Here is a 22082-nt window from a genome sequence, read left to right as displayed (position 1 = left end):
ACCGGCAATTCCTAGTTTACCAGTGACTCCGTGTGACTTTCTTGTGAGTACACCCGTGCCCTCGGGCACCGCACTGCAGCACTGCGCCCTGTTCCCTGCTTACCCCATCACCGGGCCCCGGGACTACCAACCCCCTACCCACGGAGGGGAGAAATAACATCTAGCTGCTCCATACCATCGCTCCCGGGATCCCCGTCCAAAGCAGCGGTGGTGTTCCAACTTCACTACAACCGTGGGTGGCGTCACGGACAATCTCCCTTACCCAAATCCCCTTTTACTGTGGAGCCTGGGATCACAGACCGGGTCACGCCACCGTGGTACCCACAGAAGTGACTCTGTGGCCCGGATCTGAGTACCCCTGGTCCCCGGGCGACACACACACATAGCTCTACTACATACATACACACATAGCTCTGCTACATACATACACACATAGCTCTGCTGCATACATACACACATAGCTCTGCTGCATACATACACACATAGCTCTGCTGCATACATACACACATAGCTCTGCTGCATACATACACACATAGCTCTGCTGCATACATACACACATAGCTCTGCTGCATACATATGAAATGATGGGCCAGGGGCGCCTCTGACCTTGTAGTCGTGGCCCTGGAGGATTGGCTTACCCATGGCTCCACCATTACTGGAAACTCAGGCTCTGTTCTTGTGGGGCAGTGTGTGACGGCGCTTTCGACGGATGGTGCACAAACAGTCCTCAGGCAAAAGCTGGTGATAATAAAAGATGACATTTATTGGCACAATACAATCCGGTCAGCAGAATTCGGCACTTTCTGTGGAGCTGGGGACAACCTGCCCAAACGCGCCCTCTGGTGGGGATATGCCCTGAGTACTCCGCTTCTCCGGGCTCCCACTCCTAGGTCAAGCACACACCGGACCCACACCAGCGGATTCAGACCTTGAGGTTACGTTCCCCTCCGTTGCTCCGGCGTCCCCTGATGTTCCGCTCACACACACTGCCACCGATGTTCACACACTGCTGTCCCGGATCTCTCTCCACACACACACACACAGACCTTCCCTAGACATCCAGCCGACTCCTCCTTCCCCGGTGGCAACAGCCGTCCCACCCGGCCACTAGGGGGTGCCCTAACACTACAACATATTACAATACACTTTTATTAAAACAACTTTAACAATTCCGGGTTAACTCTGTTGGTACTGGTAGGGGGTAGGCCCACCCACTACACACACACATAGCTCTGCTGCATACATACACACATAGCTCTGCTGCATACATACACACCTAGCTCTGCTGCATACATACACACATAGCTCTGCTACATACATACATGAATCTGCTACATACATACACATAGCTCTGCTACATACATACGCACACGTGGCTCTGAGGGGCCCACACACGCGGCTCTGGGGGGCCCACACACAGCTCCAGGGGCCAGCACATACAACACCGGGGGGGGGGGGCGGGGGGGGGCACATACCGCTCAGGTCACGGTGGAGAGGGGGCCCACACAGCACCGGAGAGAAGAGCTGTGCTGGGGGTCGCTGGCTGGCACTGCAACTCCTTCATCTGTGGGACTGAGCAGGCCGGTCGGTAGCTCTGCCCACAGATGAAGTTCAAACCAGGAAGTCTGCGTGCCTTAAAGGGACGGTGCTGCAGATTCCTGCCTGGCGAGGACTGCGGACCCACGGAACTCGGCCCGGGGGCAGCAGAACTAAGGCGAGGGGCACCAGAACTGACGAGGCCGAGTGGGCCCCCCCGGCTCTCCAGGGCCCCGGCATTTACCCAGGTATGCCGCGTGCACTGCTGACGCCGGCCCTGAGTGCGGGAGAGCCCACCGGGAGAAGTCCCGCCCCTCCTGCCTGTCAGTCCGGGCCTGCTCGGACAGCATGTTCTGAAGTAAGGAAGGGTAAAGTGTCAGAAGGATTCCTTATCTCAGGCCAATTGGGCCTCCATCAAACAGCATCTATACTAGGTGTAGTCAGATTTGAGGGTCACATCGAAGAAGATGGCCAAGCTGGGACATGTGTTCTCCTTGGAAAATTAAAGCTGCAGAGGTACACCAAGGAACATGGCTCAGATTAAATGGATTTTGAGTATAGTTGTGAGGAGTCATTGCGACGCACCTGAGCCTGTGAAGTCCTGCTGATGTACTGTATATACTTATCGTTTTGTTCAGTAAAAAAGTTTAATTTTGCAATCTGGTCTCCCTCACTCATCTCTACCTTGCTGGGTCCTGGGCTGCCATGTTAAGCAGGCTTCAAAGACGTATTGCTAAGGTAATAACACACACAGCCAGGAGGCCCCTTTTTCTGTAGCGTGGTGGGGCATGGAAGTGACCCTCATCCATGGCCGCCCCATATGTTACAAAATCAGATCCATACCTGATTGTGTGACCAGGAAAGAACCATACTCTCCTAGGCAGCTGCTTTTGTGCCAATTCAACTACCAATTTCTCGAGTTGTTGGTTGATCAGTAGCTGCCATACCATGTAGAAGGATCGCTGCTGCATCGCTAAGTGTGAAGGTACCCTAAGTGGCAAGAGCTGACCCAGCTTGCTATATGCATACTATCTTATCTAGATTATAGGAAAGGGTACTCAGCATGGCAGGAGTCTTTGTCCAAATGGCCATTGCTTTTACCTGTGCACCTTCTTGTGTCTGTGCCCTAAGAGAGATACTTTTAGGTGCACTCAATTTTTAAAGGGCCAGCAGCCAGCCCTCACAACTTTCAGAGGGCCAGACGGCCTTTACTCAATTTTATTTTTTTATTTTTATTTTTTTGGGAGGTACACCCTTTTTTGTATTTAGTTTGTTATTTATATATTTATATAGTCACACGGTTTATGCAATGAAGATACACTATTCATTACATTTAATATATTTAACGGGCACTTACATAACCCTTATTTATTTATTTATCCATTCCCGGGACATTTTTTGATATTTATCATTATATGATTATGGGATTTTACGTTACTCTATATATATATATATATATATATATATATATATATTGTGAGATGCCAAGGGGAGAAGTACTAGAGAACAGGTATGTTTCCCCTCGGTTCATTTCATATGTCTCCATGTATTGATTGTGGAGCGGTTGGCCCATGCAAATGGGCTGCGAAAAGTTGGGAAAGTTATATCTGGCTCAACAATAAGTTAGTCACTGAAGCCTGTTTATTTCATTGTAATTTTGGGCTCGGTTTTTCCTGGAGCAATCAGTAGGAATGGCAGTGGGACTGGTTGCTCCCTTCTCCACATTCAAGCCAGGGTTTTGATTCCTCACTGGATCAGCTGAAATAATCAGGAGGCATTCAGAACAGAGAGGCTGCTGAGGAGAGGTACAGGCTCATGGCTGCTGGGGCTGAGACTCCATACCTCCACTGGCTGTGCTGAGGAACCCACACAGTAAGAGAATACTGTTTTGTTGTTACATAGGTTTATTTTGTAGTTAGCATTCTGTTGTTAGTTAGTGGCCAGACGGCCTTAGACGTTTATTTTCCTGTTTTTGCATGTGTAACACTGAGGGATAAGTGTACACAATAAACACGGCAGTGGCCGTATCTGTTTGGAACCTGCCTGTCTGCCGGTGTCATCTGTGAACCATAGCCACTCTCTTGGACCAAAGCAAAGATTCCAGCTGAGCTATATTCCCTGTCTCACAAATGGTGTCTTGAATGCGGGCATTAGTGGCTATTGGACTGTGGCTGCAGATAAACCGTTCTATGGGCATTGTCTCTTGTTAATGTCCTGGCTGAAAGCTCCTGTGCTGCTGAAGAGCCAAGAGACCAGCAATATGGAGGAGCTGCTGAAACAGTTGGTGCTGGCCAACATTAACCAACAACAGGCCAATGTCTAGCAACAACAGGCCAATGTCCAGCAACAACAGACCAATGCCCAGCTACAACAGGCCAATGTCCAGCAACAACAGGCCAGTGCCCGGCAACAACAGACCAATACTTACCTCCAAAAGGCGCTGGAGCAGCAGCATCAAATGCACCAAGAGCAGTTAAATGCAATAAAGGAGGACTTGGTTCAGCAGCCGCGAGACGCGGAGGACCGTGCACAAAGCCCTGCCAGTGCGCGGAAAGCTGTACAAAAGACTTTACTTAAAATGACTGCTGATGATGATGTGGAATCATATCTGGCAGTGTTTGAACGTATTGCAGAACGTGAGCACTTACCGGTGGACAAATGGGCTGAAGTGCTCGCTCCATTCTGATTGGAGATCCGCAAAAGGCATATAATGATCTAAGTGGAGCTGATGCTATGGACTATAGTAAACTAAAAGGCGAAATCCTGGCAAGGCTGGGAGTAAACACATATGTACGGGCACAGCGGTTACATCTTTGGACTTTTGTGGCACATCAGCCAGCTCGTTCACAAATGCATGACCTCATCCATCTGGTAAAAAAATGGCTGCAACCAGAAACTTTGACGCCCGCACAGATGGTGGAACGTGTTGTCCTAGACAAGTACCTGCGAACCTTACCGGCTAAGATCCAGAGGTGGGTCGGACAGGGTGACCCAACTAGCGCCGACCAGTTGGTGAATATGGTCGAGCGTTACAGCGCTTCTGAAAGCCTACCCCAGGGGACGCTTTCACCTTGCTGGGGTTCTAGGAAATCGCCTGAAAGGCCTGAAAGTCCTGCTAAAACTACTCTTTTTCCAACAGAGAATGTTGCAACTAGGGGTAGCAGGTCCACAAAGGACTATGTTAGTGGTGTAATTTCTCAGCAAGTCACCAGGCCCAGACTGAGGTCCCCAACTGGCCTATACAGTGTTGGCGATGTCGTGGGCTCGGCCACGTAGCTGCTAACTGCCCATTAGCCTATGGACTGTAACACTACAAGGCGTCTGTCATTATACGTACAGTCTGTGCTGCGGAGATCCTCACAGGAAATGAACAACATGTGTGTTGCATTGAGGTCAACGGCTATAGTGTGAATGCCATCTTAGACTCTGGCAGTCAAGTAACCTTGGTACATGCTAGCTTGGTGGACCCTGGAGTAATAACAGGTTCAACTGTGGGCATTAGTTGCATACATGGCGATACTAAAAACTACCCCACAGCCTGGGTAACTCTTGCCACGCCCTTGGGGGCCAAAAGACATCAGGCGGTGATTGTAAAGACTATGTTGCATAGTGTAATCCTGGGGAGAGACTTTCCCTTATTCTGGGACTTGTGGAACGTTAAAAATGGCGTGAACACCCCGATTGAAGAAAAACTGGTGAACGATACCCTGGGGTTAGCCCCTGAGCCACTGGAACAAGATGATAGGGGACCCAACACAGGGGTAGCACCAGAATCTGTAGACTCTCCTCTGGCTGTGTTTGCAGGCGAGGCGGACACGCTAGAGGATGTTATAGAGATGCCAGGTCTTGAGGTGGCCCGTGATAATTTCGGGACCGCTCAACACCAAGATCCAACTTTAACAAGGGCATGGGAAAATGTGAAGGTCTCTGAGGGAAACCCAGTGTACCCAGGGGCTCAAAATGTGTTTCCACATGTGGCAGTGCAACAGGGCATGCTATACCACATTGACAAGATGCGAGGAGTGGTGGTGGAAAAGCTAGTGGTACCCAAATCCTTTCGTCAGGTGGTTTTAGACCTGGCACATAAACATCCCTTGGGGGGCCACCTGGCTTGAGAAAAGACAAAAGACCGTATTCTGCAACGTTTCTTTTGGCCGGGTCTGGTGGGAGATGTAACTCGGTACTGTCAATCCTGTCCTACATGCCAGTTGACTGCGCCTATGACACATTTTAGAAGCCCCCTGGTACCCTTGCCAATAATAGAGGTGCCCTTTGAGAGGATAGCAATGGATATAGTCGGTCCATTAGTTAAATCTGCCAGGGGTCATCAATACATTTTGGTGGTACTGGATTACGCCACCCGTTATCCGGAGGCTGTACCCTTACGGAATGCCAATGCAAAAGCAATTTCAAAGGAGCTTTTGAACATGTTTTCTCGCACAGGCATTCCGAAAGAGATACTTACGGATCAGGGGACCCCCTTTATGTCTCGTATTCTCAAAGAACTATGTAAATTTCTAACAATCTCCCACCTGCGTACCTCAGTGTATCACCCTCAGACGGACGGTCTGGTCGAGCACTTTAATAAAACTTTAAAGGGGATGTTGAAAAGGGTAGTGGATAAGGACGGGAGGGATTGGGATACTCTCCTGCCATATCTCTTGTTCGCTATACGAGAGGTACCCCAATCCTTCACGGGTTTTTCACCTTTTGAATTGGTCTATGGGCGGTGTCCCAGAGGCCTGTTGGATATTGCCAAGGAGACTTGGAAGCAAGAGGTGACTCCTTACCGCAGTGTAGTTGAACATATAACACTTATGCAGGACAGAATTGCGGCAGTTATGCCAATAGTCAAAGAATGTTTGGAGCGCGCACAACGCGCCCAAAGCAGGGTGTACAACCGGGCGGCTATAACACGAGTTTTTCAACCCGGGGATCAAGTGTTAGTCTTGGTACCTACTGTAGAAAATAAATTTCTTGCAAAATGGCAGGGGCCATACGAGGTGCTGGAAAGAATAGGTGAAGTGAATTATAAGGTACACCAACCAGACAAGAGAAAACCCCAACAAATCTACCACGTAAACTTGCTTAAGTCCTGGCGGGACAGAGAGAGTCTGGTAGTGGAAACTACCCTTGATAGTGGGCCTCGAGTGGCACCAACATCTGAGGTAAGTGACCCCCAGATAGTACCACCAGAGGTGGGTATTGAAGACACGCTATCCAAGACCCAAATACAAGAAACCAAGGAGTTCGTACAGAGAAATGCAGATATTTTTTCAGAACTACCTGGCCGTACTCACCTAATTAAACATGACATTGTCGCCGACCCTCAGACACGTGTACGGTTAAAACCGTATCGAATTCCTGAAGCTCGGAGACAAGCCATTGCCCGGGAAGTAGAGAAAATGCTGGCGCTCGGAGTTATTGAGGAGTCCCGGAGTGAGTGGGCTAGTCCTATCGTGCTGGTGCCCAAGCCCGATGGGACTATCCGGTTCTGTAATGATTTTCGCAAGTTGAATGAGGTATCGAAATTCGATGCCTACCCCATGCCAAGAGTTGATGAACTTATAGAGAGACTTGGTTCAGCCAGATACATATCCACTATTGACTTAACAAAAGGTTATTGGCAGATTCCCCTCACTGACTCTGCCAAAGAGAAAACTGCCTTTGTTACGCCACAGGGACTGTTCCAGTACCGGGATATGCCATTTGGTTTGCATGGAGCCTCAGCCACCTTCCAACGACTAATGGATATTGTCCTAAAGCCCCATGTCCAGTATGCATCCGCATATTTGGACGATATCATTATCTTTAGTGATAACTGGGAAACTCATTTGCCAAAGGTGCAAGCTGTCTTGGACTCTCTAAGGACTGCCGGCTTGACTGCCAATCCCAAGAAGTGTACATTGGGGTTGGAAGAAGCTCGCTATCTGGGATACATCATTGGTAGAGGAGTTATAAAACCTCAGGCAAACAAAGTGGACGCCATTCAGAATTGGTCACAACCGGTCACCAAAAGACAGGTCAGAGCCTTTTTGGGGATCGTTGGTTATTACCGGCGGTTCATCAAAAATGTTGCTACCATCGCAGCCTCACTCACGAATCTTACCAAGGGGTCAACCTCTGTCTCAATAAAGTGGAACGCAGAAGCAGAGGACGCCTTTCAAAGGTTGAAAAAGGCTTTATGTGACCAACCAGTGTTGGTTACCCCAAACTTTACACGAGAGTTTATTGTTCAAACAGATGCCTCTGGTGTTGGCCTCGGCGCAGTGTTTTCACAAGAAGTGAATGGCGAGGAACACCCAGTGGGCTATCTAAGCAGAAAACTTACGGAGGCAGAACAAAAATACAGTGTGGTTGAGCGAGAAACCTTAGCTGTGAAGTGGGCCCTGGAAACCCTGCGCTATTATTTACTAGGACGACGATTTAGGCTAGTGACAGACCATTCACCCCTGACATGGATGTCCCAGGCAAAAGAGGGCAATGCGCGGGTGACACGCTTGTTCTTGGCGTTACAAAATTTTAAATTTTCAGTGGAGCACAGAGCAGGCACGGCGCATGGGAATGCAGACGCGTTATCTAGAACGCACTGCTTGCTGAGTCATTGTGTCCGACCCCACGGGCTCGAACAGAGGGGGGGAGTATGTGAGATGCCGAGGGGAGAAGTACTAGAGAACAGGTATGTTTCCCCTCGGTTCATTTCATATGTCTCCATGTATTGATTGTGGAGCGGTTGGCCCATGCAAATGGGCTGGGAAAAGTTGGGAAAGTTATATCTGGCTCAGCAATAAGTTAGTCACTGAAGCCTGTTTATTTCATTGTAATTTTGGGCTCGTTTTTTCCTGGAGCAATCAGTAGGAATGGCAGTGGGACTGGTTGCTCCCTTCTCCACATTCAATCCAGGGTTTTGATTCCTCACTGGATCAGCTGAAATAATCAGGAGGCATTCAGAACAGAGAGGCTGCTGAGGAGAGGTACAGGCTCATGGCTGCTGGGGCTGAGACTCCATACCTCCACTGGCTGTGCTGAGGAACCCACACAGTATGAGAATACTGTTTTGTTTGTTACATAGGTTTATTTTGTAGTTAGCATTCTATTGTTAGTTAGTGGCCAGACGGCCTTAGACGTTTATTTTCCTGTTTTTGCATGTGTAACATTGAGGGATAAGTGTACACAATAAACACGGCAGTGGCCGTATCTGTTTGGAACCTGCCCGTCTGCCGCTGTCATCTGTGAATCCACAGCCACTCGCTTGGACCAAAGCAAAGATCCCAGCTGAGCTATATTCCCTGTCTCACAACATATATATATATATATATATATATATATATATATATATACAGTGCCTACAAGTAGTATTCAACCCCCTGCAGATTTAGCAGGTTTACACATTCGGAATTAACTTGGCATTGTGACATTTGGACTGTAGATCAGCCTGGAAGTGTGAAATGCACTGCAGCAAAAAAGAATGTTATTTCTTTTTTTATTTTTTTTTTAAATTGTGAAAAGTTTATTCAGAGGGTCATTTATTATTCAACCCCTCAAACCACAAGAATTCTGTTTGCTTCCCCTAAAGTATTAAGAAGTATTTAAGGCACAAAGAACAATGAGCTTCACATGTTTGGATTAATTATCTCTTTTTCCAGCCTTTTCTGACTAATTAAGACCCTCCCCAAACTTGTGAACAGCACTCATACTTGGTCAACATGGGAAAGACAAAGGAGCATTCCAAGGCCATCAGAGACAAGATCGTGGAGAGTCACAAGGCTAGCAAGGGGTACAAAACCCTTTCCAAGGAGTTGAGCCTACCTGTCTCCACTGTTGGGAGTATCATCCGGAAATGGAAGGCTTATGGAACTACTGTTAGCCTTACACGGCCTGGACAGCCTTTGAAAGTTTCCACCCATACCGAAGCCAGGCTTGTCCAAAGAGTCAAGGCTAACCCAAGGGCAACAAGGAAGGAGCTCCGGGAAGATCTCATGGCAGTGGGGACATTGGTTTCAGTCAATACCATAAGTAACGTACTCCACCGCAATGGTCTCCGTTCCAGACGAGCCCATAAGGTACCTTTACTCTCAAAGCGTCATGTCAAGGCTCGTCTACAGTTTGCTCATGATCACTTGGAGGACTCTGAGACAGACTGGTTCAAGGTTCTCTGGTCTGATGAGACCAAGATCGAGATCTTTGGTGCCAACCACACACGTGACGTTTGGAGACTGGATGGCACTGCATACGACCGCAAGAATACCATCCCTACAGTCAAGCATGGTGGTGGCAGCATCATGCTGTGGGGCTGGTTCTCAGCCAAGGGGCCTGGCCATCTGGTCCGCATCCATGGGAAGATGGATAGCACGGCCTACCAGGAGATTTTGGCCAAGAACATCCGCTCCTCCATCAAGGATCTTAAGATGGGTCGTCATTTCATCTTCCAACAAGACAACGACCCAAAGCACACAGCCAAGAAAACCAAGGCCTGGTTCAAGAGGGAAAAAATCAAGGTGTTGCAGTGGCCTAGTCAGTCTCCTGACTTTAACCCAATTGAAAACTTGTGGAAGGAGCTCAAGATTAAAGTCCACATGAGACACCCAAAGAACCTAGATAACTTGGAGAAGATCTGCATGGAGGAGTGGGCCAAGATAACTCCAGAGACCTGTGCCGGCCTGATCAGGTCTTATAAAAGACGATTATTAGCTGTAATTACAAACAAGGGTTATTCCACAAAATATTAAACCTAGGGGTTGAATAATAATTGACCCACACTTTTATGTTGAAAATTTATTAAAATTTAACTGAGCAACATAACTTGTTGGTTTGTAAGATTTATGCATCTGTTAATAAATCCTGCCCTTGTTTGAAGTTTGCAGGCTCTAACTTATTTGCATCTTATCAAACCTACTAAATCTGCAGGGGGTTGAATACTACTTGTAGGCACTGTATATATACAGTATATATATATATACATATTTATATATTTTTTTTTTTATTTTTTTTTTCAATGATTTGAGAAATAATTTTGCATCCATATCTGTATATACTGTATTTTTTCAAATTTTTTCCTGTTGGTCATATTTTTTTTAAATATTTTCTTCAATAAAAATCTACTATTTTATTAATCTGCTTATCTTCTTATTTGGTTTCTTTAGTTTTTTTGGCTATCACAGCTACTTTGTTGGTCCTATTCACACTCCACTGGCCCATTAGTTAGCCACCATTTTTAAAAGTTTGTGTAGAATAGATGTAAGCCTGAAAAGGACTTTTGGTTTTAGGTTGCAGCAGTAACATCTTTAAGGCTAGAATCCCTGCCTACATGCCTCTAATACACTATCCCTTCTCCAGCAGCTTGCCCTACACTAAATGCAGCTAAAAGCAATGTTATTATTATAGAATTATCCCTGGAAAGGACTTTTGGTTTATTGTTGCACCAGCAGGTACTATGATGCTATAAAATATTGTCCCTTCTCCAGGAGAAACTCTCCAAACACTATTTCAGGGTACTGTGCGCCGAGCATGGCGTCACCGAGTCTTATATAGAACTGATGACGCAATGCGGCCGGTCAATCACAGTACAGCCAGTAGCCAACATGGTTATGATATTACCATGATTGGCAGGTAATGCTCGCTTGTTTAGTGGCTGAACTTGAGCAAGGCACCTGAGTAGCAGGATACTCCATTGATTATAGAACATCTCAAGCACCCCAATGCTCAATCGAGCACGCTCGCCCATCAATAGTAATAACCTGTGTTATCAGTCTGTCAGTCTAACAGTTCAATAGTAACTTTTCTCCGATGAATCACTGAGGTTTTTGCACCTATTTTGTATAAATCACATTCTAATCATATGAGAGCTGAGCTAATTTATTGAATTGGAATTGAACTGAAAGATATTTTATAATTTATAGCAAAATCCAAGGGAAATAACAAGCCAAACATCTAGAGTTAGATATAATGTCCTTAGACCTATGCTGCCGGTAGGACATGTGCAACCACTCCCATGCCATGATGTCGCACATAAATGTTACTGTATCAATTATAGTGATATAACCCAAGAAAAGAAGCATAACATATGACCACTTTTCTTTCGAAGATGGAAAATTATCAGCCACTGATTACAAAAACATTCCAAAGTGACCTTCATCCATAGATTATATGTATATTTTAGGTTATATGGATATTCATTAACTTTCTCTTGGGTAACGAGGTGGTAGACGGGTGATAACTTTTTGGGTATAAATATCGGTGGTTTCCCCTCCATGCTCATTCTGGATCTATCATGAAGTTCCTCCTGATCTGTGTGCTCCTCGGAGCTGCTGGTGAGTCCGGTGCTTCCTTCCAAAGTCCTTTTGTTTAGTTTTTGATATATTTTTATGCTTTTTTGAGGATTTTTTTTGCCTTTTTTGTTATCATATACCTAACCTTTTTGTTATAGAGACACCAATGTAGCAATATATAACCCGATTTATTGTTATCTTCTCAGCTGCTTTTGAGGATGATGACAAGATTGTAGGAGGCTACACCTGCGCCAAGAACTCCGTCCCCTATATCGTGTCCCTGAACTCCGGCTACCACTTCTGTGGTGGATCCCTGATCAACAGCCTGTGGGTGGTCTCCGCCGCTCACTGCTACAAGGCGTAAGTTACCACAACTATGACCAAAACTGAATTATTGAAGCCAATTAAGTCCGCAACTTTTTACCTTCATTTTTACTGTTCTTTATTGTTGTGGAGTAGCAAAGAGTTATTGTGGTATCGAAACCTGTCCCGTATCGTAAATTGTGTATTTGTAGATGGCCATCATTTTCACGTAAAAAAAAAGTTTATCACGGACATATTGGAAATTGCAGCAAGTTCCATGCAGTATAATACCAGAAAATGAATTAAGAAGGTTTTGTGGGACTGTAATATTGTTAAATATTTAATTTTTGTTACAGGTCAGATTCCAAAACATAAAATAGTCATGACTATCAATGGAGAACCCCTCTAATTAATTGAGAGCACTTTGTGTACCCTGTATGTCATAATCTGGGTGCACGTGTATGGAGCAGGCTCAGGTAATGAACCTGCATGACACCTGGCAAACTTCAATAAGTAGATAGCAAAGCTGAAATGCAATTGGCAAAGGAAGATGCTGGCTGTTAAACACAGCCAGCATCTGCCTTAGCAGCAAACACTGCTAGCCACAATTGATGTGTGGCGCCCCTGACCTGGTCAGGCACCATGCGGGGTCAGTACAAACAGGTAATCCCAAAGGCTGACTAGGGTGTGGACACATACAGACATGTAGTAACCAGGACACACACACAGCTTAGAGGGGACCCCTGGGCAGACCCAGGGAGGGGGCGTAGCCCTCACATCCCAGCTAGTGGTGGGTAGTGGGACTGGAAGCTAGAGAGTGTGCAGTGGCAGTCAAAGGAGTAGGAGTGGAACAACCGCGTCTGAGGTATTGAGCAGAATAGCAGGACACTGTCAGACCCTGCACCTGTAGTGGCTGCTGGCGGGGGAGAGCGGCTACCCAGTAGGGCTGCCTGAAAACCACCTAGTGAAGAGGTTGTTGAGTAAGGGGACTACCGGTAGGCCAAGCCCCCACAGGGAAACAGGTCCCTAGAGCAGGAACCCATCTACTCGGCCTGCTAAACCTGCTGTTGAGGGTGCTGGATGTACCGCACCGAACCACACAGAGTCCGCAGCATCAACAAAAATGAGAGGGCCCATAAGTAAAAGAAAGTAAGCTGCCAGTATTACTTGGTACACTCTGTCAGCAAACGGGCCAGAAAGGGAAGAACGGCAGTTGCAACTTCCCTGGGTGATTCCCACAGTACTACAAGTAAGGAGTCACCCCAAACAAGAAGGGCTAGGAAGGCGAGTCAGCAGTCACCCCTGGATCAGCCTGAAGGATACCTGGTTCCACCTGATTCGTCATAGCATCGCCCGGGTTGACTCACAGCTACCATCTGAAAGCGAGTATAAACCCTGAAAGACATTGCTGCCTGTGTGTGAGTTCTTCTGCGACTTGTGGTACTACACACTTACACCTGAGCCCCTAGGGCCAGCCTCACTCTCGGGAGGCCATAACACCAGACTGCATTTACCATCGGCCCCAGAAGCTCTCTAAACTGCAGTGGCGGTCACCCCCTGACCGCAATTACCGAGAGTGGCGTCACAATTCCTATTGAAGTTAACCTGACCTACCTGTGGCCAGAAGATCCCCAACACGTGAAGACCCTGAGGCGACCTGCAGGTAATGGGGCTTCACAGATGCTTTTTAACTATTTAAGTGCCACTTTAATTCAGTGGCAGCATCATTTAAAGGTTTATATAGCAAGATACCAACTCACACTACCAAAAGACAAATTTAAATAGCAAGATGAGTGGACATTTTGCAACCGCACTCTAAACATAAAATATAACTTTTAATGGTGCTCATTTAAAACGAGTAAACATCATAAAAACGTAAGTATAAAATGAGAATACCTAAAGCAGTGGTCACCAAGCTCAAATGGGCCCTGGTTTGGGTAGAGCGCACAAAACACTAGCTGGACTGGGTCACTATTATGTCACCTCAGTGCTATATTAGAGGTCACATGTACAGGGAACCGCCTGCTTGGGTTTTCTCATTTTATACTCACGTTTTTATGAGGTTTACTCGTTTTAAATGAGCACCATTAAAAGTTATATTTTATGTTTAGTGTGCGGTTGCACAACGTCCACACATCTTGCTATTTAAAATCATGTAAAAGTTGCAATCAGATGGCCATATAATGAGGACGACAATCACGTCGTAACTCCGGCGGCTCTCCTGACCCGAGCGTGACAGTTGCATATACATACACGCTATATTTCCTTTTTTCACCACTTTTTCTTAAGAAATACCATAAAAAGTATTCAATATGCTCCACATGCAAAGAAAAAAAAACAAAAAACTTTCCTTCAGTTCCATATACAGAAAAATAAGTTTACGGGTTTCAGAAAATGGCGACAAAAATATATATTTTTTTTTTACATATTTCAGATTGTTTTACTCAACTTAATTTTGAAAAAAAACTAGACAATATTTGTATTATATTCTCGAAGTCATGTTACTGACCAGGAGAGTTCCAGGTCAACTTTACTACATAGTGAATGCAAGGACAAAAAAAAAACCTGAAAAAGAATGACAGAATTTCCAATTTTGTATCATTTCATTACTCTTGGATTTTTTTTTCCCACTTTTAAGTACATTATATGGTAAAATGAATAATGTCATTCAACACTACAACTCAACCCACAAAAACCAAAAAAGCAAGCTATCAAACAGCTATATCGATAGAAAAATATAAAAAAAAAAGTTTTTGGAAAAAGGGGAGAAAAAAATCAAAACCCCAAATGATTATGAAAACAAAACTATATCTTCTTCCAGGAGCGTACAGGTCAGACTGGGAGAGCACAACATCGCCGTCAGTGAAGGTACCGAGCAGTTCATCAGCTCCTCCAGAGTCATCAGACACGCCAGCTACAGCTCCTGGACCCTGGACAATGACATCATGTTGATCAAGCTGGCCTCTGCCGCCTCCGTCAACTCCTACGTCCAGCCTATTGGCCTGCCCGGTGGCTGCCCCGCTGCTGGCACCAGCTGTCTGATCGCCGGATGGGGCAACACCCTCAGCAGTGGAAGTAAGTCAAGACATACAGAATATATTTATGAGAATTAAAAAAAATATTGTTATGTAGTTAGTAATCATGTTAAGTAGTCATCATCATGTACGTAGCTGGAATTTGTTCAGGGGTGAAAACTACTCAGGGGTGTAGACTGCTCATAGATGGAGGCTACGCAATAAAGACTGCTCAGGGGTGGAGACTGATCATGAGTAAACGCTGCTCAGGAAAGAGTCTGCTCAGGGATGGAGACTGCTCGTGAATAGAGGCTACCTGAGAAAGGAGACTGCTCAGGGGTGGAATCTGCTCAGTTGTAGAGACTGCTCAGGGGTGGAGACCGCTCAGGGGTGGAGGCTACTCCATAAAGAGACTGTTCAGGTGTGGAGACTTATAATGAGAAAAGGCTACTCAGGAAGGAAACTGCTCAGAAGTGGAGATTGCTCATGAGTAGAGGCTACTCAGAAAGCAGACTGCTGATAGGTGGAGACTGTTCATGAGTAGAGGCTACTCAGGAAGGAGACTGCTCAGAGGTGGAAACTGCTAAGGGGTGGAGACTGCTCATGAGTGGAGTCTACTTTGGAAGGAGATTGCTCAGGGGTGGAGACTGCTCATAACCAGAGGCTACTAAGGAAAGAGACTGATCAGGGGTGGAGATTGCTCAGTGGTGAAGACTGCTCATGAGTGGAGGCTACTCAATAAAGAGACTGCTCAGGGATGGAGACTGCTCATGAGTAGAGGCTACTCAGAAAGCAGACTGCTGATAGGTGGAGACTGTTCATGAGTAGAGGCTACTCAGGAAGGAGACTGCTCAGAGGTGGAAACTGCTAAGGGGTGGCGACTGCTCATGAGTGGAGTCTACTTTGGAAGGAGATTGCTCAGGGGTGGAGATTGCTCAGTGGTGAAGACTGCACATGAGTGGAGGCTAATCAATAAAGAGACTGCTCAGGGATGGAGACTGCACATGAATAGAGACTACTCAGGAAGGAGACTGCTCAGAGGTGGAGACTGCTCAGAGGTGGAGACTGCTCAAGGGATGGAACTTATTAATAAACAACTAAAATACAATTCTATAGGGGATAAATGAGTGAAAAATCAGAAATGTCAGGCATTTTAGTCTTCATAGACATATAATTGAAATCTCTGAGAAACTTTCAAGTCACAAAGAGCTAATATATTGCTACTTACTGTAGTTATTCTCTCAACCAGGAGGACCGGCACCATATGCCCCATTAGACAGATATCAAAACAGAATCTTTAGATAAAAACTCCATTTATCTCATCACCATCTTTTGCTGAGGATTTGATGTGTAAAATGTTAAAAGTAAAAGTAAGATGATGAATCTTATTTTTTAAATGGAATTTTTCAGAGGTTACATGATGCTGAATTTCTAAAATAATTTTTTGAGCTTTTTCACAGCTTAGATGGAGGTTTTGTACAAATATTATTTATGTATGGAAGAAACCATGCTGTATCCAGGAGCACTGAGCTTTCATGAGATAGTACAAGAGAATAAGTACAAACAGTGATGATTGATTTTCTCTTTTTTTAGAGTTTTATAATTTATAGTTAATAATTTTGAGGCCTACACACAATATGCTAATATTTTATGTAAATTTACTTGTAGCAAACATGCCCAACCTCCTCCAGTGCGTGGACACCCCCGTCCTGACCGCCGCCCAGTGTAGCAACGCCTACCCCGGAGAAATCACCGGAAACATGATCTGTGTTGGATACTTGGAAGGAGGCAAAGATTCCTGCCAGGTAATGTGGATTTTCAATCTCATAGTTTTCAGATTTGTAAACCTAAGATGGGACAGTATAGGTTCCTATAGACCAGGGGTCTCAAACTCAGCTGGGTGTATGGGCCGCATATAGAAAAAAAAAATTGAGAGTGGCCGCATTCTTTGCAGGACAAAGTGACATTTTTAATGAATTCATGGTTTTTTTTCTATACATCTTTGGATCACTTTTTTGAACATTTGCTTATTAGAACAAACCTGCACTTTTAATGCTTAAGAAAGCATTTTTAATGGTGCAAAAAAAAAAGTCATGCTTTATTTTGAATTTTATCACCTTCTTGTGATATTGTTTAAAAAATTAGCAGCATCATATAGTATTCTTAGCCAAGATATTGTAGTAATGTCCCCATCTTTGTGCCCTGTAGTAATGTCCTCCATCCTTGTGATATTGTGCCCAGTAGTATTGTGCCCATCCTTTTAGTATTGTGCAAGTCCTTGTGGTATTGTGCCCATCCTTGTGCCCTGTAGTATTGCGCTCATCCTTGTAATATTGTGCCCAGTAGTATTGTGCTCATCTTTTTGGTATTGTGCCAATCCTTGTAATATTGTGCCCAGTAGTATTGTGCTCATCCTTGTAATTTTGTGCCCAATAGTATTGTGCTCATCCTTGTCATATTGTGCCCAGCAGTATTGTTCTCATCCTTGTAGCATTATGCCCAGTAGTATTATGCCCATCCTTGTGGTATTGTGCCCAGTAGTAATGTGCCCATTCTTGTAGTATTGCGCTCATCCTTGTAATATTGTGCCCAGTAGTATTGTGCTCATCTTTTTGGTATTGTGCCCATCCTTGTAATATTGTGCCCAGTAGTATTGTGCCCATCCTTGTAATATTGTGCTCAGTAGTATTGTGCTCATCCTTGTAATTTTGTGCCCAATAGTATTGTGCTCATCCTTGTCATATTGTGCCCAGCAGTATTGTTATCATCCTTGTAGCATTATGCCCAGTAGTATTATGCCCATCCTTGTGGTATTGTGCCCAGTAGTATTATGCCCATCCTTGTGGTATTGTGCCCAGTAGTAATGTGCCCATTCTTGTAGTATTGTGCCCATCCTTGTAGTATTGTCCCCAGTAGTATTGCGCCCATCCTTGTAGTATTGTGCTCATCCTTGTAATATTGTGCAAAGTAGTATTGTGCCCATCCTTGTGGTATTGTGCCCAGTAGTATTGTGTCCATTCTTGTAGTATTGCGCCCATCCTTGTAGTATTATGCCCAGAAGTATTGTGCCCATCCTTGTGGTACTGTGCCCAGTAGTATTGTGCCCATTCTTGTAGTATTGTGCTCATCCTTGTAGTATTGGGCCCAGCAGTATTGTGCCCATCCTTGTAGTATTGTGCTCATCCTTGTAATATTGTGCCCAGTAGTATTGTGCCCATCCTTGTGGTATTGTACCCAGTAGTATTGTGCCCATTCTTGTAGTATTGTGCTCATCCTTGTAATATTGTGCCCAGTAGTATTGTGCTCATCCTTGTAATATTGTGCCCAGTAGTATTGTGCTCATCCTTGTAATATTGTGCCCAGTAGTATTGTGCCCATCCTTGTGGTATTGTGCCCAGTAGTATTGTGCCCATCCTTGTAGTATTGTGCTCATCCTTGTAGCATTATGCCCAGAAGTATTGTGCCCATCCTTGTGGTATTGTGCCCAGTAGTATTGTGCCCATCCTTGTAGTATTGTCTCCAGTAGTATTGTGCCCATCCTTGTAGTATTGTGCTCATCCTTGTAATATTGTGCCCAGTAATATTGTGCTCATCCTTGTAGCATTGTGCCCAGTAATATTGTGCTCATCCTTGTAGCATTGTGCCCAGTAATATTGTGCCCATTCTTGTGGTATTGTGCCCAGTAGTATTGTGCCCATCCTTGTAGTATTGTGCCCAGTAGTATTGTGCTCATCCTTGTAGTATTGTGCTCATCCTTGTAGTATTGTGCCCATCCTTGTGGTATTGTGCCCAGTAGTATTGTGCCCATCCTTGTAGTATTGTGCTCATTCTTGTAGCATTATGCCCAGAAGTATTGTGCCCATCCTTGTGGTATTGTGCCCAGTAGTATTGTGCCCATCCTTGTAGTATTGTCTCCAGTAGTATTGTGCCCATCCTTGTAGTATTGTGCTCATCCTTGTAATATTGTGCCCAGTAATATTGTGCTCATCCTTGTAGCATTGTGCCCAGTAATATTGTGCCCATTCTTGTGGTATTGTGCCCAGTAGTATTGTGCCCATCCTTGTAGTATTGTGCCCAGTAGTATTGTGCTCATCCTTGTAGTATTGTGCTCATCCTTGTAGTATTGTGCCCATCCTTGTAGTATTGTGCCCAGTAGTATTGTGCCCATCCTTGTAGTATTGTGCCCAGTAGTATTGTGCTCATCCTTGTAGCATTGTGCCCAGTAATATTGTGCTCATCCTTGTAGCATTGTGCCCAGTAATATTGTGCCCATTCTTGTGGTATTGTGCCCAGTAGTATTGTGCTCATCCTTGTAGTATTGTGCTCATCCTTGTAGTATTGTGCCCAGTAGTATTGTGCTCATCCTTGTGCCCTGCAGTGTTGTATTGTGTCCTGCACTACTGTGCTCATCCTTGTGGTATTGTGGCCATCCTTTAATAACATGCAAAAAAAAAATTCTCACCTTTCCTCCGTTGCCGGTGTGCCCACGATCAGTGTTTGCAGTGTTTTGAATACAGCATGATTCAGCTGCATCCAAAATGCTGCATTGTACAGTACAAGCAGATTTGATGGTATTTCTAAAAATCCCATGTCCACTGTGCTTGTGCGGCCCAACAGTGAAAACTGACCTGCGGTGCGGCTTGCAGAGGCTGCAGCATGTGAATTTATGCTGCGGATTCGCATGCACTCCCTAGGGAGAACACAGCGAGGAGACCCTGAACCCTGATCGCGGGCACGGGTAGCTGTGGTCTCCTAAGGAGGAGACTTGCGGCCCCGCAGGTCAGGACCCGCCGTGTCCAGGATGCTGTGGGTCCTGATCGTGAGCACGTACCTGCTTGTTGCAGCCCGTGACGATCACAGCTCTATGCCCAGGGGCCAGCGCCGGCAGGACGGTGACGCACAGAGGAGCTGTCTGGGTTATGCCAATGGCTACCGCCAGCCAATCAAATGCAAGGATGTGATGTCATATAGCGACGTCACTTCCTTGCATCTGATTGGCAGGCAGCAGCCATTGATATAATGCTCCTCTGTGCGGCACCACAAATGATTCAATTGTAGTAAAGTCCTGCTAGTGCCGACCCTCGGACATGGCGCTGCGATTGTTACGGGGTCTGCGGGCCACAACAAGCAGCCTCAGGGTCCATGTGTTTGAGACCTCTGCTATAGACAGTAGATGAACAATGACAGAACCTTTGCCGAACACCGACGAGCTAAGATGGACTGGATGAAGCCACCATTGGCCAAATCCATCATTTTTGGTAAAACCAACCAAATCTAATATATATGGTGTGTCCCAATATGCCCAGTTTCTCCCTGATGAAGGCGTTTGTTCAACTCTGGAACGTGTAGATTAATAAAACTGCTCTCTTGTTCAACACCATCATCTCCATTGGATATCTCCTTGACCAGAAGAGAAGCAGATTTATCCATATTTCCCTTTCCACTATAACATGCCCATGACTACAAACACCAGATACAGAGATTAAAATGCCCCAATATATGTACTTAGAAGAGATAGGTCACCAACAAAGGTTTCTAGTAGAGGCTTATTCCTCTCTTTCCATGGCGTACCCATACATGTTTGGTCTTACCAAGAAGAATGAGACAGGGTTAGTGGTTGGCCATATGAGCTTTCTGCTATCCGGTGCATGCATAGATATAGTCAGAAACAGGTCGGTAACACCATATGGTCAACAGAACTCATCAGCGGTAGCTCTTTACATAAATGTATACCTGGTCTCATCTTTTAGAATATTGATACATGATGTTCTTCTCTTCCGTACCGCTTTAAAAATGTAATAATTTGACTTTGTATCTTCACAGGGTGACTCTGGTGGACCCGTGGTCTCTAACGGACAGCTCCAGGGTATTGTGTCCTGGGGATACGGCTGTGCCCTCAGGAACTATCCTGGTGTCTACACCAAGGTCTGCAACTACAACGCCTGGATCTCCAGCACCGTTGCCGCCAACTAAACATTTTCCCTCTTCTGATTGTCTTCTTCTGTTACTCTTCTTTGTTATATCTCACAACTTTGTGGCAGTTCATGGCTCAATAAACAGTTAAAACAAATCACAGCTTACAATGTATGTAATACGGGAAGGTTAAAGGACCTGTCCATGTAGGTCAATTTAATATTCTTCAATGTTTATTGAGGTTAGTTAGATTCCAATTGTCATCAAGTCTTATGATTAAAACGCATGTGCCCTCTCCCCTAATGAGCTGTTCATTATCACCAAGTGCTGCAGCATTGGGTTCCATAGTGAGAATACACATTAACCGGTAAGACTAGGGTATAATCATATGCATCTCAGCCTTGGCGGCAGCTACCTGGCTTTGGGTGACAATACAAATATGTTTTTAGCCTCTATCTAAAAGAAGACATCTATTAACTGTAGTCACGAAAAAAAAAATACTGTATTTGTGCAGACAACAGGAATTTAATATGAGATTTTATAGCTGGAGTGAAGTCTCAAATGGTAAAATTAGAAAAATGAAAAAATACAGGCATACCCTATTCTAATTGTATCATCATCTTTGTAGTTATCACTGTTCACACGGGACAGATAAGAGCAATGAGATTGAAAATGTTATTTATGGATTAACTCAAAATATATAGACTTTAGTTACACACGTGGTCAAAATTGTTGGTACACCTCGCCCCTCGTTTAATAAAAGAAAAACCCACAATGGTCACAGAAATAACTTGAATCTGACTAAAGTAATAATAAATAAAAAAAATCTATGAAAATGAACAAATGAAAGTCAGACATTGCGACTTTTCTGCTTTAACAGAATTTAAAAAAAAATAAAAGTCATGAAACAGGCCTGGACAGAAATGATGATGCCCCTGAAAATAATGTGACAAAAGGGACATGTTCAATCAAGGTGTGCCCACTAATTAGCATCACAGGTGTCTACAATCTTGTAGTCAGTCAGTGGGCCTGTATATAGGGCTACAGA

At 45.0% G+C, this 22082-nt stretch overlaps 2 protein-coding genes across 2 annotated transcripts in view; one reads left to right on the top strand and one right to left on the bottom strand.

Moving 5' to 3' along the window:
- LOC142310678 (trypsin-like) overlaps positions 1-22082 on the bottom strand; it is an 81761-nt gene that overhangs the window by 7354 nt on the left and 52325 nt on the right. The gene's annotated exons all lie outside the window — the stretch shown is intronic.
- LOC142310684 (trypsin-like) lies at positions 11789-21094 on the top strand. Its single transcript, XM_075348267.1, has 5 exons — positions 11789-11846; positions 12011-12164; positions 14929-15182; positions 16790-16926; positions 20945-21094. Exons 1-5 carry the CDS (start codon positions 11807-11809, stop codon positions 21092-21094), a joined length of 735 nt encoding a protein of 244 aa, XP_075204382.1. The 5' UTR covers positions 11789-11806.

This window comes from Anomaloglossus baeobatrachus, chromosome 5 (assembly GCF_048569485.1).
Source record: "Anomaloglossus baeobatrachus isolate aAnoBae1 chromosome 5, aAnoBae1.hap1, whole genome shotgun sequence".
NCBI lineage: Eukaryota > Metazoa > Chordata > Amphibia > Anura > Aromobatidae > Anomaloglossus > Anomaloglossus baeobatrachus.
The sequence above is the reverse complement of the archived record's forward strand: the minus strand, read 5'-3'. Positions and strand labels throughout refer to the sequence as shown.

Coding starts and splice junctions, on each gene's coding strand:
- LOC142310684 (XM_075348267.1), top strand. CDS start 11,807: ATGAAGTTCCTCCTGATCTGTGTGCTCCTCGGAGCTGCTG. Junction 11,847..12,010: donor TGTGCTCCTCGGAGCTGCTG/GTGAGTCCGGTG, acceptor TTATCTTCTCAG/CTGCTTTTGAGGATGATGAC. Junction 16,927..20,944: donor GAGGCAAAGATTCCTGCCAG/GTAATGTGGATT, acceptor GTATCTTCACAG/GGTGACTCTGGTGGACCCGT.